The following is a 16,924-nucleotide window of genomic DNA, read 5'->3' as shown; positions in this document are numbered from 1 at the left end:
TTCACTTTGGCCATTACACTTCTGGTGAAGAGCTACAGTAGAGGATGACATATGTCTGCTCATTAGAAGTAACACATATTAACAGCATTACGTATCCACCCAACACCAAGCAGTATACAGAAAACAAATTGTTTCACAAAGGGTAGGCGGCAGCATCCTTCATATACTGAATCACAGATACTATACCGCCCACTCAGCCTCTACTACAATCTAAATAAATATACTTTTATATTTATATTACATATAATATCCATTTACATTACATGTACTATATGTCCGTATTATATTATATCAGGAATTATATTACATCATGTATATTACCTGCTATAGAAGCATAACAGACTCTAATCTTAAATTGAAACAGATGGAATCCCCAGCTATGCTGACAAAAAGACTCCTACAGAATTAAACTGACATATGGAACTGTGCTTTCTATGGCATTTGATTGGGACTTTTATGTGCTTGACCTTGTCACAGTAGCAGAATCCATCATCTATGGAAAGTCATAAAACTGAGAGTGTCACCTTGGCACACTATTCAAAACTAATTAACTGAGCCTCTGTTAGACACATAAATCCATTGATCTGCTCTTATAACTGGTACATAAAACATTTACAAGGCAAATAAGGTACTAAATTTCAATAGATATTTGAAAGAGTAGGCTAGAGATAGCACAGATTTAAAAGAAAAATAATGAGCGCTTGCCCACTCTCATGCAACAATAATTCAAAACACTGCCATCGAAACCTTCCTAGCATTAGGACAAAACTTGGAAATTCACATAAAAAAGTACTGTGCTTTCAAAATAAATTAGTGTATTCTAATACAAATTATTTGAAAGCAACTTAATTACCATCATGGTCTGAAGGCTTTTTAGAAACTGAAAGCATAACCCACTTAGGACTTCCCCTGCCTTTGGCAAATCTGATTATTAACAAACATTTACTGAATTGGCTTCGGATGTGTGGTATCATATTAACACAAACAACAAATATTTACCAAAAATTCCCAGGATGAATGCCTCTCTTCTGACGTTCTAAGCCATCAAGGAATTTATAAATGAACAAATATAAACCCACAAACGGGGAAATATCAGCTCTATCAGTCAACAAATGAACAAGAAGGAAGCAGGAGGGTAGAGTGCCCCCTCAATGACAGAGAAGGCCCCTCCACACAGCCTCCAGTGTCACTGAGTGTCACCTATGAGGAGGCCCTCGGCCAGCTCTGATCCCGCATTGTCCCCTAGGGAGAAAGGACCCATGTTAAAAGATCAGTAACAACTGTGGGTAGCAAGCTTGTAGAGTATAAATTCTAGGTTTATGATCTAGAACAAAAATTAAATGTTTTAATAAGACAAAAAATATATTACTTTCTATATCAAGATGGTCAACAGTGAGGAAAAAAAACCACTCTTTTTTAAAAGAATAAATAGATGTTGACAGAATAAAATCCCGTACAACATGTCTGGCACATAATGCTAAGGCAAAAGAGACAGGCTTTCAATCACTTGGTGAGTCTTTCCCTTCATGAGGCTCACAGACACAGTGATTTGGTCCTAGGACAAAGGTGGCCACCTCTGGAAGCTTTTGGTGGCCAGAGCCAAGGACTGCCTCTCAGTGCCCCTTCTGACTTAAGATTCCATCACTCCCTGGTCATGTCCTCTGTCTCTTCTGCAACAGTCACTGAAGCCAGCTCTGCAAGGGCCATGTGGCCTGCAGGCCTTGTGCCTCTTCACCTTGCCAATCCATTATCCCTTCATGGGCTAACTGGGCCCACAGAGCCAACTGGGAGCGAAAAGCAGGTTGAGGTGCCATGTGGTGAAGACCTGGACAAATGCTTCTTCCATGGGGCTGATTCTCTGGACTTTCTTGGTATCTCTTATCTGGAATCCTTTCCCCACCCCGGCCTTGCCTCTCCTTTCCTCCTGCAGCTCAGGGACCTTCACTTAATATGACTTACTCCTCTGCACTTGCACTTCTTCAAGCCTATGGTCACACTTCCCACCTGGCCTGACAATCTCACCACACCACAAAGTTAGGGTTGGAGGTTGACTAGGCGTCTTTAAGCAGAAAGGAAATTTACAGAAAAAATACTGGCATAGAAATAAAAACAAAAACAAAAACACAATGAACACAACAGAATGGTCAGAGCTGTGTAGAGGGCCCGAAGTGGAGTAAAGAAATAAGAACAAATTAATTCGAGGTAAACAAAAAAAAAAGAAGAAGAAGAAGAAGAAGAAAAAGAAAGGCTGTACATGGGCCTGGGAGGATAAGAAGGAGGCATGAACTGAGGAGTAGGGTTCATTGATGCTCGCATCTGAAGGACACAAATATGGGGTGGGATGGGGTGAGGGCCACAATTCTGGCTAACTCATGGGGTTTTCAGGAAACTGGAGAACCCAGCTGGGGGTGATCGACTTGGGTGCCAGCCCACATGCCCCCATGATGTCAGCTGGACACGGTTCCCCACCGCCCGCCTGCCGGGTCACTGCGGGTCCCGGGAGCGCATCCACCGCTGCGCCCCAGCACCTTGGGACGCAGCCCCTGACTGGTCAGAGCGGCTCACCTACGGCCACCTCGGCCCCGCAGGCACTGCCCTGCTCACCTCCGCGGGGTGCAGGAGCTGCCGACCCCGGGAGTCGATGCCAAGAAGAATTTCCTCAAGCGTAAGGGCCCCGTCGACCGCATTGTCCTAGTCGTAGGATGCACACCCAGCGAGGCGGGTCAGTTCCCACGCAGGTGCAGCCCCCACCCCACCCCCCGGCTCACCTTGCGGGTGCTGAGAAGTGTTCTCGCAGGTGATCTGGAAACCCCGCCACACGAGCCTCCCGCCCGTGACAGCCGAGGGCCGCAGGACCATTCCCGCTGCGGTAAGGCCTGTCCGTTCAGAGCGCATGAGCGCGGGACCTACGTGTGAATGTCCCCGTTCGCGGGTGTGGATTCACGCGTGAGTGGGAGACTGAACCGGGCCGCGTCGGGTTCCAGCCGGGAGCGAGGTAATGCCCATCCGGGCTGACCGCTCCATTGCCCCCTGCCCCCCAGAGGAGAGCTCCACAGCAAAAACTAAAGGTACTATCTCAATAAATGCTCAGCCCCCGGAGCTCAAAGAAAAGACCCCAACCCCAGGCCTTACCTGCAGCGGCCGGAGCCCGAGGATCGTTGTAGAAGAGCCCTGAGCTCCGACCCTCCTGATCTGTCTTTCCAATTTCACACACTTCCACTTCAGCTGGCTCTCATAAAAGATCCAGCTATCTTGAACTATTCTTTCCAACAAACCTGAACAAATGTGTGCAGTTTTTAAAAGAAGGCTGACGAATACTTTCAGTGTCTCACTTCAGTACCCAGCAGCCTATTTCCAACCAGGGGGCAACATAGGAAAGGCACAGCAATGACAGCCAGTTAACGCCCAAGGCTGACTGAGGCCAGGCCATGTCCCTCTGCAGCAACCACTCTAAGGTTCCTGGCCCAGAACCATGGTCTCCCTTCTCCTTCCACCAGTGACCAGAACTCTGCTTGGGCAAAATGCTATCCTGAGCTACCGAAAATACCTAGTGAACATGTCTGTGCCTCCTTGCGGTGGCCCAGCTCTGTTTCCACACCACCCGGAACAAAGAAAATCCCTCCAGCCACTCTTCAGATGTCACCACTAAAGGCACCTGCATCCAGATAGGCTCCATCCTGCACAACACTGAAGCCTTGGAAGGAGACACACCCCACACATACTCCCCCAGCTAAAACCATGGTCCAGGGGCATGGGCTTCCTCCTTTCTCGCTGAGGATGAGCCCAGCATTCACCAAACCTGGCACTGGATCAGCCCTGGCCACTAGCATCTTTGGAAGCTTATGCTGAGCTTAAATCTCAACTTAAGTACCAAATTTGACCACACTCACTCCTTAGATAGGTCACAACATCCTGCCCCTTTATGGGAGGCAGTTGGCATGGTGGTTTAACAGCAGTCTCTGGTGTCCGTGGGCCTGGAGGCAAACATCAGTCCTGCCACTAACTGACGCCAGGCCCTAGGCAAGTTGTTAACTTCTTCAGGCTTCCGTTTCAACTGACAATGATGATAATAAGAGTTGCACCTTATTGAGTTGGGGTAATACGATGCAGGGAGAGTCTGCCCAGTGCCCAGCATGGGCAGTTTGATAGATACTATGACAGTTGACCCTTGAACAATGCAGAGGTTAGGGAGTGCCGATCCCCTGCCCAGGTGTAAACCTGCATATAACTTTTGACCCCCACCCAAAAACTTAACTAATACCCTATTGATGACTGGAAGCCTTACTGATGACACAAACAACAAAATCATACGGGAAAAAAAATCATACGGAAAATACATCTACAGTTATTTACTGAAAAAAAATCCACATATAAGTGAAAGTGTGTAGTTCAAATTCATGTCGTTCAAGGGTCATTGTATTTACTTTCTACAACTGGTTTGAGGGGCCCGAGTACTTCACCTTGTCTTATCCTTCCCTCCTTCCCCTCTCTTTAGTCCCATGTAACAGGTAACAGGTCTGCTACACAGCAATCCTCTCCATAAAACAGAACACATTCCTTCTCCTCTACATTTTTATATACTCCTCTCTTCTCAGGGAGAAGTAGACACATGTCAACAAAATTCACCTATTTTTGTGCCTAAGTATAAGAAATAGAAACTTGTTTTTAAATAATTAATATATTTTTTAAAATAGTAACTTCACTTTACCAACCACCCTTTCCCATCAAAAAAAAAAAAAAAAAAAAAAAAAACGTGCTTCTCAAATTGCTTCTTTCTGATAGTTATGTCCTCCAACTTCGGAGACCTAATTTATCTAGATGAACACCGGAAGACTGCTCTGAGGCTCTCTCAGTCTGGAGGGAAGGTAGGCCAGAGTCTAAAGACTAATGGAGAGGCCAGATGCTAAAGGGCTAGGAGCTGTGCCGGAGGGCACAGGGCTGTGACCAATAGAGCAACAAACAGAGGCAGGGAGCTGGGAGACCTACCCAAGTCCCCTGACCCATGAGTTCTGGCCACACCCACTTGGGCTGACTTCTGATGGTAATGACAGCCTAGGAAGGTGGAATGGAGTTTGGGGTTTGGTTGGGACTGCAAGCAGACAGTAAGAATCAAATTCTAAGGCAACCAAGTAATCAGAATAAAGAAGCTGTGCCTGTAGAATGGCTATTGATACTGATGAATGGGTCAGCTCTGGGCACAGAAAGTGCCATCTTCCTAGAAGCAGCCTATCCCCAGTGTGACTGGCAATCAGCTGCCCAGGACCCCACTATAGTATGGGGTCATTGTTTTATTCACCACAGCATGTGCCCTACAGTCCATACATGACATGCACAGAAACCTGGTGCCATGATGATTCCAGCACCACTCACTATTTGGGGGAGATCCTAGCATCTAGGATCATTTTAAGTGGACAGTGTTAAATATTAAGCTCAATTTATCCCCAACTCTTAAACTCACAATTCCCACTGACATGGCAATTTCTGGACTAGCTCCAATGGAAGTGATCCTGCTCACACTGAAGTGGAAAAAAATAAAGATTTACAGCATGGAAAATACCCAAGTGCTGTAGATGGTGGAAAATGCAAATCATCACTCTGCTTGCTTATTTTTCTACCACGGATCCAAACACATGAGCCAACACACTTCAGAGCCAGGTCTACCCCAGTTAAGACTCAGCTCCCAACACTACTCTTTTCGTTTAGCTACCCTACCCTTCACTCTTTGAAGTGTCTTCCAGTAACCACCAAATTAATTCAGTATACAGTGTTCCAGATTGTTATTCTCAGTGAAACGGGCATTGTCATAGACAATCAAAACTCACCATAGACTCAGCACCTAGCAAAACTCTTGCATGTTAACAGTGGCTAATAGTGCTAATTAGAGGGTGCATAAATATCTGTTGAATGAGCAAATTGATTAATGAGTTCCAACTTTCAGCCCTGAATGATCAAGGCACCCTATGCCATTCAGCTACCATAAACTGATGCCGTTAGACTATGTCTAAATTTTCCTGAATATGAATGATTCAGAAATGGATTTTTTAATAGAATAATATGGCATACAGAAATAGACCCATGTACACATGGGTACACATAGGGTTTCATTTTTTACACAAATAGCATATCAGATCAGTAAATAAAAATGAATTCATCAGTAAACTGAGCCATTTAAAATTTTTTTAAAAACCCTAATCCCAGCCTGGCATTTTGTACCAAAATAAATTCCATTTGATCAAAAAAATTTAATTAAAAAATACTATAAAAGTAGTAGAGGAAAATAAAAATATAAGTAGCAATTTTTGTAATATTAGAGTGTGGAAAGACTTTCTAAGCCAGACATAAAACATCAAAACCACAAAAGAAAAGACTGACATATTTGACTAAATAAAGGTTTTTAAATATTTGGTATGATTTTAAAAATATAGTAAACAAAGTAAGATAGAAACCAACAAACTGAGGAAAAATATGTGTAATATAAATGCCAAAGGGTTTGGTTTCTTAATATGCAAAGGGTTCTCACAAATCAATAAGAAAAACAACCCAATTAAAAATGGGCAGATGATGTGGATAGGTTAAGTAACAGAAAAAAACAGTCAATAAACCTATGAAAAGATATTCATTATTAAAGAAGTGCAAATCAGAACAGGTTATCATTTTAACCTATAATATTACCAAAATATTGATGACATTCATTGTTAGTAAAGGTGTGGAAAATCATACTCTCAACACTTAAAGGGAATATAAGTTGGTACAATATTTTGGAGGTTACTTTTACAGTATCTTTTTAAAGATAAAAACTTCATATATCTCTGACCCAACACTCTATTTCTGGAAATTATCCTACAGGTATATTTCACACACATTAAAATTTGGATACAAGGGTTTTATTGCAAACTATTTGCAAAAATCAAAAGTCGGACTATCCAAACATCTATCATTAGGGCATCAATTAAGTAAATCATGATATATTGTTGTGAGAGAATTCTATGTGACTCTTAAAATGAATGAAGTAGATCAATATATATTGACAAGAGAAGATAGTCAAGGTTTACCTCTAAGTGAAAGAGGCAGGAAAATAACACTTGACTATGCACAGACCATATCTAGAAAACAACATACAAAACATAAGACATTACCAGTGGAAGATGATCATCTTTTCATTTTTCACTTTGGAAACTTTCTGTACCATTTTTATTCTTTACAAGTATATATTAAGTCTAGACATTAAAAAGAACTTTAAGGAAGGGGCACCTAGGTGGCTCAGCTGGTTAAGCACCCAGACTCTTGATTTGGGCCCAGGTCATGATCTAAGGGTGGTGAGATCGAGCCCCACCTAAGGCTCCCAGCTCCATGCCGAGTGCTGAGCACTAGGCATGGAGCCTGCTTAAGATTCTCTCCCCCTCTCTCTCTGCCCCTCCCCCACCACTCACACACATGGCTTCGCTGTCTCTAAAAAATAAAAAATAAAAAAACTTTAAGGAAGAAGGGTCTTAACAAATATTTTCTTCATAGAAGGTTTTTTTCACTAAAAATAGGGACAGTAGGGGTCCTTGGTTGGCTCAGTCAGTTAAGCATCTGCCTTCAACTCAGGTCATGATTTCAGGGTCCTCAGGGCTCCCTCCCTGCTCAGTGGGGACCCTGCTTCTCCCTCTCCCTCTGCTGCTCCTCGTGCTTGTGCTCTTTCTCTCTCTCTGGTAAATAAATGTAAAAATCTTTAAAAACACAGGAACGGTATCTTTAATACTTGACAGAATTGCTTTCAAACACCCTTGAACACTTCTAAAAGGCTTATTTATCTACACCTAATTATGCTTCCCATTTAATTAATTAATTAACATAGGCCTCTATGGCTTTCCAACCCTTTTCATGTCCCAATCATTATCCTTGGAAAGTGATGCTAGTTGTCTAGCACTGGACAATAGACACAGGCAACTGCAGCCTACTCAGCCCCACCTGCCAAGGCCAGCCTCTCAGTCCCCACACCCTGTGACCTGATGGCACCCCCCACCCACCAGCTGCGAGGCTCCTGTTCTAGGAGCTTAGGAGCTCCTATTAAACAGCAGTTTTATTTAAATAATTTTAGTATAATTACTTTAAAATAATGAAGATCCTTGAGTAAGTATGTTATAATTTAAAAACAAGCAAAAATATAGTTGACCCTTGAACAGGTCTGAATTGCACAGGTCTGTTCACACACAGATTTTCTTCAATAAATACACTATAGCATTTTCTCTTCTTCATGATTTTCTCTTTTTTAAAGGTTTAGAGATTTTATTTATTTATTTGAAGAGAGAGTGTGCGAGAGAGTACAAGCAGGGGGAGGGAGAGAGAAGCAGACTCCCCACTGACCAGGAAGCCCAATGTGGAGCTCCATCTCAGGACCCTGAGATCATGACCTAAGCCAGAGGCAGCCACTTAACCGACTGAGCCACCCAGGTGCCCTGTTCTTCATAATTTTCTGAGTGACATTTTCTCTTCCCTGAAGTTAGAGAAAACTTTACTATTATTGTAACAACAGTATATAATAGATACAAAATAGGTGTTAATCAACTGTCTATATTATCGGTAAGCCTTCTGGTCAACAGTAGGCTACCAGTAGTTAAGTTTCAGGGGGCGTCAACAGTTATACATGAATTTTCAACTGTTCAGGGGGTCGGTGCCCCTAATCTCCACATTGTTCAAGGGTCAACTGTAATGGTATGGTGTTAGAAATCAGAAGAATAGTTTAAAAAAAAAAAAAAGAATAGTTTACTTTTCTTTCTTTTTTGCTTTTTTTTTCTTCTTCTTTCCCTTTTGAAGGCTAATGCAAGGAAGGAGGAACACGGTGGGTTTCTGAGGAACTGCCAACACTGTTTCTGGATCTTTGTGTTTGTGTTTATATAGGTGTATTCATTTTGTGAAAATCCATTGTGCACCACATTTAAGATCTGTGGACTTTTTTATATGAATATTACACTTCAATATAAAAATTTAAAGAGTATGTTATAAATTTGGTCAAGTTAGTAAAAATAATGAAGTTCTATGATACTGAATAAATCAAAAGCTATTACTTAGCACTTATGCGTTGCAGATCCCATAGCAAAGAAGTTTAAAGAAAACTTCTAAATTGGAATCCTCTTGTAGAAACAATCTATTCAAACTCCCCTAAGCCTTGAGGTTATCAGGATGTAAAATGGTTCATGGCAGAAGAGGTAAGAGAATTTTCTGATTTCCCAGGCAGGACTCCCTGTTAGAAGGGCTACTTATGCAAATTGTCAGCATTTTCCAAAGGAGGAAACTGAGCCCCAGAAGTTACATGAGTTAGTTAAGCGGCAAAGACAGAAAAGGCACTCGGGTCTCCCTGCCCAGAGACTGAGCCACGCTCTGCTGAGCTGCCAGGCAGGAGGTCGGCACAGTCGTGATGACATTGTACCAGCAGACCTAGAAACTTCTAACATCTAACAGGCCCCACCCATCTAGCAGGCTGGCCTCCTTACAGATGGATCACAATTTGCAAACTGACATTGCTGACCGAGCGCTTAACACGCATCTGATGAGAGAGTAAAGGAATAAAAGGACCAAAGTAAAACAGTGCTTCCTGTACACGTGAGCCAGGAAATGGGGAAAGGCCAGAAAGCCTGGGTTCCAGGCCGCTCCCCAACACACAGGCTCTGGACCTGGAGCAAAGTAGTCAACACCCCAAGCCGCTCTGTGGGCCGCGGCGTCCTTCTCTGTAGGCGCCGCCAACGGGCTGCCTGGGGCTGAGAAGAAAACCTAGAGTCTGCGGCCTGTTGTCCAGCAAAGGTTCGGCCCCTCTGTGGTTAAAGACCGTATCCACGCTGTGCTTAAGGAGGAGCTGGCAAATGCTGAATACTCTCCAGAAGAAATGCCTCAGCTCACAAAATGTTTATCAGAAACCATTAAAGACAAATTAGGGATCCCTGGGTGGCGCAGCGGTTTGGCGCCTGCCTTTGGCCCAGGGTGCGATCCTGGAGACCCGGGATCGAATCCCACATCGGGCTCCCGGTGCATAGAGCCTGCTTCTCCCTCTGCCTGTGTCTCTGCCTCTCTCTCTCTCTCTCTCTGTGACTATCATAAATAAATAAAAACTTAAAAAAAAAAATTAAAAAAAAAAAAATAAAGACAAATTAAAAGAAATGGGATTTGACCGATATAAAATGGTGGTACAAGTAGTCATTGGAGAACAAAGAGCTGAAGGAGTATTCCCTCCAGATCTTTCAACTAAGAACCTGTCACGCCCATTGAGACCCCCACCCCCATCAGCGTGGCTGCTCACTGTGTCTGATGCTGACACTGACAACTACACTCGTGATGTTTTCACGAATGACAGTTTATTCTGTGTTGTAGCGGCATTTGGCTGTTTCTATTATTGAATCTTTGAAAAGTTGGATAAAGATATGACCATGAAGAAATACAAACTTTTTTATATTGTTAAAGATCTCAACAAAATAAAGGTAATTTGGCATTTTGAAAAAAAAAAAAAAAAAAAACTCTCACACCCGCAAATCAGAGACAGGAAGCATACCACATCCATGGGGTGCCCACTGCAGCCTTACGAGGTGCTGTTGCTTTGTTGTCATTGTCACCGTGCATTAGAGCAGCTGGGGACATGTTAGGACCTCCCTACTGTCACCAAGTCCCGATATTGCACTTTGCCTCTTCATACATAATACATTCCTAGAAGTGAGAATCTGTCGTCCTACCTCCCAGAGCACCTGGCCAGGACCCTGACGTGGGAATTTGCCTCCTTTGCTTCCATGTATGTACTTCAAACCTGATTCCGTGATGATTATTTTTTAAACACAAACCCTTTGTTTTTTAATGATCCCTTTCTATTGAACCAGCGGTGCTCTGTCATTACTACATGCCAGCTGTGAACAAGTAATTTGTGACTAATAATGGTTAAGGTTTGCACCACAGCAAAGTAGTTAAGTGCACTGGGTTCTGGAGTCACACAAAACTAGTCCTAATCCACAAAGCTTCATTTATTAGTGGTGTTTGTACATGTTACTATCCCCTGAGCTTCAGCCTCCTCATCAGCAAGGTGAGGACAACAAGAGAACGCACCCTTCTGTCCCGTGACGCCAGAATGTATGTAAAGCACTTACTCAGTTGGAGGAGATGAAAGATGGCCACAGATTCTTGTCACTCCTCCTATTAAGAAGCAGAGTGTAAATCTCCTCCCTTTGCTTCTGGGCTGGCCTTAGTGATTTGCTCCATCAATTACATGTAGCAGAAATGACATTCTGGGTTCTAGGAGGCTAGGTCACAAGAAGCTTCTGCCCAAACTCATGGAACACTCCCTCTGGAAACAGCCAGCCCCCAGGTGACAAGTCTACCTACCCTGAGACTCCAGGCTATGAAGAAACCCAAGCTAATGCGTGGAGAGGCCACGTGAAAAGAGACATCTGGTTGGCCCTGGCTGGTCCAGCCACCCCAGCCCAGGCACCAGACATGGGAGTGACCCAGCCTACAGATGGCTCCAGGCCCAGCCAGCATCGGCCTGAACCGGCAAGGAAACCCAGGCAAGAGCTGCCCTCTGAGCCCAGTCAACCTACAGAACTATGAAAAAAAAAACAACACATGGTTCTTTTAAGCTGCTAAGTGTGCGGTGGCTTGTTACACAACAATAGATAAATGAGACACTCAGATGGTGTCTGGCACATGAGTACATGTCAGCTGTTAGGATTACAGAGATATTCATACACCAGACTGATTTCAAGCTCCTCTGTATGGCAACATCCTTCTTTTTTAAAAAATTTACTTATTTGAGAGACAGAGAGCATGAGCAGGCGGGGGGAGGGGGTGGTGGGTGTGGAGTAGAGGGAAAAGAAGAAGCAGACTCTCCACTGAGCAGGGAGCCTGATACAGGACTCGATCCCAGGACCCCGGGATCATGACCTGAGGCAAAGGCAGTCGCTTAACCAACTGAGCCACCCAGGTGCCCTTATATAACAACATCCTTCTTAACCAAAGGCATTCTGAAGTGCTTTCTTGATCGGAGAACAGAGTATATTTTAGTTTCAGTTCCAACTGTGCATCAATCTTTCTCAAATATTACTGACCTCACTAGGATTAGGGGTAGAGGCAATTATAAACTATTATAGCGTTTGTAAGGAAGAAGCCGAGGACGTATGAAGACACAAGCAGAGTGTCTGTAACTACACTGCTCGAAAACAAGAACAAGGATATGCACATCTGGTTAGCTGTGACACAACTGTGGTGATTCACAAGTCAGAAGCACAAGGCTGACGGAAGTGAAATGTACAATAACACAATTCACATATACAGCAGCAACATACTCGAATCAGTAAATGACACAATCAAAAATTTAACAATATCTTTAAAATATTTCTATTTTTATTGTACATATTAGGTTATGTTACTAAGATTGACCTATGAGGTAGAGATCTACAAATAATATAACTTAGCTGTTAAAATAGAGATCTTTCTTTTCAAAATCTGTAGAACAAAAGAAAAATCTACAGACCATATTTATTACTAGTTCCTTTTAAAATGAATTTTTCTGGGAGATTTCTAAATAAATTCACGATTCTCATGCTTATATAAATAATGCTTTTATGAGAACATTCTTTTAAAAGCCTAATGCATTCTTTACTTTATTTGGTCACATGCACTTTGAGGCTTCAACAGAATCCAGGTATCTCTACGGGAGGGTCTAGGATTTTCCAGGCGGTCCATGAGCTGCATCACACCAGAAAAAGTAGCAGGATCGCATCGCATGGTTGAGGCCTAGTCCTCTGCGAATAGCATCCTGGGCCAGCACTTGGCATAGCTAAGAACACATCTCCACATTGCAGAGGGCATGCTAGGGCCCCTGAGTCCTGCAATCCAGCCTTCTTTCCCACAGTCCTGCCAACATTGCACACTTCATGAGGGACAGTAGCTCATTAACCGAGGGCTGGCCTTAGTGGTTAGAGCAGTGTTTCTCGGCCCTTTTAAGACTCCATTGGCTTTTTTAAGGGGAAAAGCAATCCCATGGATCCCAAGGTAGACATTAATGATAGTGTAAATAAATACAAATAATAAAAGTACACACAAGCTGCTCATGCTATTCTGAAACTATAAAATAAAGACAACTATTAATTAAATACAAATTAAACTGTAAAACCAACAACATTCCAGATGAGTATCAGTCTACTGTGATGGATAATGTTGCTCTGCTAACCTTATAAAGCTCAGGGCTGCAGAGCCCTGCACACTGTCACCACGTGATGATGGTATGATTCCCTTCTACTCCACACGTGATCTGTCAGTAAAGTGTTCACTTCTACCTTCAAACAGCCAGAATGGGGGAGGATCCCTGGGTGGCTCAGCGGTTTGGTGCCTCCCTTCAGCCCAGAGCATGATCCTGGAGTCCCGGGATCAAGTCCCACATTGAGTCCCACATCAGGCTCCTTGCATGGAGCCTACTTCTCCCTCTGCCTGTGTCTCTGTCTCTGTCTCTCATGAACAAATAAATAAAATCTTTAAAAAAAAAAAAAAAAAAAAACAGCCAGAATGGGACCCTGCTCACGGCCTAGGCTGTTACGCTCTAGTGGAAATCACCATGACCTGGCTTTCCACCAGTTCCCCTACCTGTGGTCGGCCCTCCAGGCAGCTGCTGGAACCATCTGCATCAAAGGGAGGTCAGGCCATTGCTACTGCTCTGCACAAGACCTCCAACAGTCCCCCCAACCTGATGCCCAGGAAATGCCACAGTTCCCTCACTGCCCACAAGACCCAACACACTCAGGTCCCAAACCTCCTCCTGCTCCCTTCCCAATGGTCACTCTGCTCTCGCTACACTGGCCTGCCAGTTGGCGCTCAAACTCACCAGGCATGCCCCTCCCACCTAGCCTTGGGGGTCCCCTCTGCCAACTCAGGAATATTGCCTCTAAGTCTTTACTCAAAGGCCTTCTCAGTGAGGCCTTTCTCAAGTGCCTACTTAACCACCCCTCCAGGCAGCACTTTCAGGGCCGCCCCCCCCCCCAGCCCCCAGCTTTCTCTCCACCTCAAGTATCACCAGTACTAGGTATTGATGAGTAGTGGTCACTCCTACTGGAATGTCAGCTCCACAAGGTCAGGACTGTGGGTCCGATTTGCTACCTGCTATATGCCCAAACCCTAGCATAGAGCCTAGAAAATATGTGATGTGCTGCAGGATCACTGGGTCTTCACATGGACCCATGCTTAATTTCTGTACTAACTCTGTCTTGGCTCTTGTCTCATTAGCCAGTTTTTATGGGCATTGACGTTGACACAGCTGTGTCACACAGTGATCACCCTGAAGATCCAGGGTGTAATTTTATTTATTATTACTAATTCATTATAATTAATTATTGTAAAATAAATAATTTTATTTATTATTAAGAACAGCATTGAAACGAACAGGTGCAGAAAACTACCCCCATGGGCAGAATGACAAAACCTCATTTTGAGAAATACTAGATTTGAGCATGGTGGGTGGGGAAGCCAGCATTGTTGCTCCTGGAGAGGTCACGGCCAGACCAAATACTGACGCACACGGATAAGAGCACAGCATGACCTGATAAGCCACTCAAGTGTGTGTCCCGTCAGTGACAGACCTGGCACCTCGCAGCCCAAAGGTATAACCTTCACATTTCAAGGACCTCTCATGGTCTCACCCAAATTACTTTCCAGTTCTATTATCAAATTATCAGTTATTTCCAGTAACAACTAAAGGGATCTCTAACCATCAAACATCTCCTTGGCCCTGCAGCAAATTTTTAAGAGGTTTTAAATTATTCACACAAGCAATGTATGCTCATTAAATAAACAAAAGAAGAGAAAGAGTAAGTTATTTTTAAGTGCACATCAGTCCCCCGCCCCATGGGGATAACCACTTCGACAAATGAGTTTTTTTAGAACCTTATCCTGTCCATGAATACGTATTGTAACCAGCACCTCCCTCCCTCCCTCTCTCTACAACTTTTCCCTCCTCTGCACTGGGCTCAGCAGCAGGCACCCACACACCCTCCCTGGCCTCTCCCAGGCTCCCCGGCCCCTCCCTGGGAACATGGGGCAATGAAGCATCATGTGACATCCCGTGGGGTGGCCTGGGGTTGTTTTCCATGTGTGCCCCATCACACCAAGTACACTGCTGGACTGAACTCCTCCAGGACATTGTCCCTTCTTCTCTGGAAACTGTTCTCTTGTGCCTATAGCATAGCAGCCACATAACACATCTGCAGTGAGGAGCTCCATTCATCTCTCAAGGCACACAGCCCTCAGTTAACCCTCATTTACTATATAGACCCCGTTGCCTGCTTTATTCTCCAAAGGGGAAGCCTGGCCAGGTTTTCTGGCCAGGTCTACCCTGGCAGCAGGAGGGAAGGTCACCAGGCTCAGCTCAGCCATACTCCCCCATTCAGCGGTGGGGAAGCAAGTGAAGAATCAGCTAGAAACATTCCCTCTAAGAGATAAGCCCTCGGATGCCTCTCTCAAGCCAGTCTGATGATTCATCCATGAGAGGTGGGGAGAATAAAAAAACAAATTAAAAGAATAGAAGAAAATGGTCCTGCAGGGCAGGAAAGAACAGAGACAGCAAAAAAAACCATAGAGCAGGACGGTGAACTTGGTGTTGATCAGAACATTAAAAGCAGTCATCTGAACATAAAACCAAAGACAGGGAAAGAGGAGCTACAAGAAGGGGAACCAGGAGGTTACGGAGAGCAGGTGGACGGATTTCTTCGTGCCTGCAGGATTTCCAGCTAACAAGAGGAAACAAGACTGGCAAGTTTGTATGATTATGTGTCATTATAAAGAAACAAGGCTAAAGGCATAGTCCTGGATGCCTAGTCTTTGTGGTCTCAAACGAAAATCAGCATTTATCATTTCACTACTCAATCACTGCCCTCACTTCATAGTTAGATTCAAAATTTAATTTAGATGAGCATGTATTACTTTATAATGAAGAAAGTAGCTCTTCAGAAGATTACTATGGAAAAGTTGAGAAAATATTTTAACTCCTGAAAGGTAAGTCCATGAAGTACGTAGCATTGGTGCTATGCCTTTTTTTTTTTTTAAGACTTTCTTCATTAAGTTTGCCATAAATGTAAATGCCCTGACCAATAGCCTGACCAGAAACAAAAAAAGCAACAAATAAACAAAAACGCAGGAACACTTTGCTCTTTCCCTGTGCCAGCAGAGGGCAAGTGGGTAGCTTTTATGTGATACTCTTCATGCTGGTTTGTGCACACACTGCACGTGCATTCCTCCCTCTCTCTCTCTCTCTCTCTCTCTCTCTTCCTGTCTCCTCCCCAACCTTCCTCCACTTCTCTTGTCTTTCTTTCCCTCTCCTCCCACTTTCTCTCCTTCCCTTTCAGGGAAGTCTTTGACAGAAGCACCTGTTAGGACTCTGCATTCCACCTGCAGATTCTGGTTAGAATACCAACTATGAGAGAAAAGGATGTGATACTGGATAATGCATTATCTTTTTCTTCTAGAAAAACAAATACTTTTGGTAAAAAGGGATCCAGCTCTCTGTTACTTTGTTCAAAGTAGAGAGAGAGAGTATGAGGGAAAGGATTTCCCCTGGGTTCCGCTTACTCTCCCCCAGGGCTCATTCACATTCTGATAACACAGGTCCCCCAGGTGGCTCTGGAGGAACTGAAAGCAGCCTGGGGCTACATTTTGGGTTGAATCTTGAGCAAGAAGTCCAGTTCATGACCTCCACAGAAGCCAGAGCAGGTCTGAGGCAACAGGTGCAAGGAAATACATCAGAAAAAGATTCATCGAAACAGCAGATTCAACAGTGAGAAACCCATTCGGTGTCCCCGATGTGAAAGCCCCCTTTTCTTTTCCTTATTTCTGCTGACAAAGTTAGGCAACAAGACAGACAACTCTGGTTCTTCAGGAGCTACAGGACTCTCAGCAGCCCAGTGATCACATCAGGCAACAG

At 43.9% G+C, this 16,924-nt stretch overlaps 1 protein-coding gene across 3 annotated transcripts in view; it reads right to left on the bottom strand.

Moving 5' to 3' along the window:
• Nucleotides 1-16,924, bottom strand: part of RAB31 (RAB31, member RAS oncogene family) — a 128,971-nt gene that overhangs the window by 104,860 nt on the left and 7,187 nt on the right. The window contains exon 1 of one of the 3 annotated variants that reach the window (XM_049112937.1): nt 3,891-4,042. The exons of the other annotated variants lie outside the window; for them this stretch is intronic. Within the exon in view, the coding sequence (XP_048968894.1) occupies nt 3,891-3,940 (50 nt within the window). The 5' untranslated portion in view covers nt 3,941-4,042. Of the gene's footprint in view, nt 1-3,890; nt 4,043-16,924 lie in introns of those variants that run through there. 3 annotated transcript variants of the gene reach the window in all.

This window comes from Canis lupus, chromosome 7, assembly GCF_003254725.2.
Source record: "Canis lupus dingo isolate Sandy chromosome 7, ASM325472v2, whole genome shotgun sequence".
Classification (NCBI taxonomy): domain Eukaryota; kingdom Metazoa; phylum Chordata; class Mammalia; order Carnivora; family Canidae; genus Canis; species Canis lupus.
This window is presented reverse-complemented; position numbering and strand designations above follow the sequence as displayed.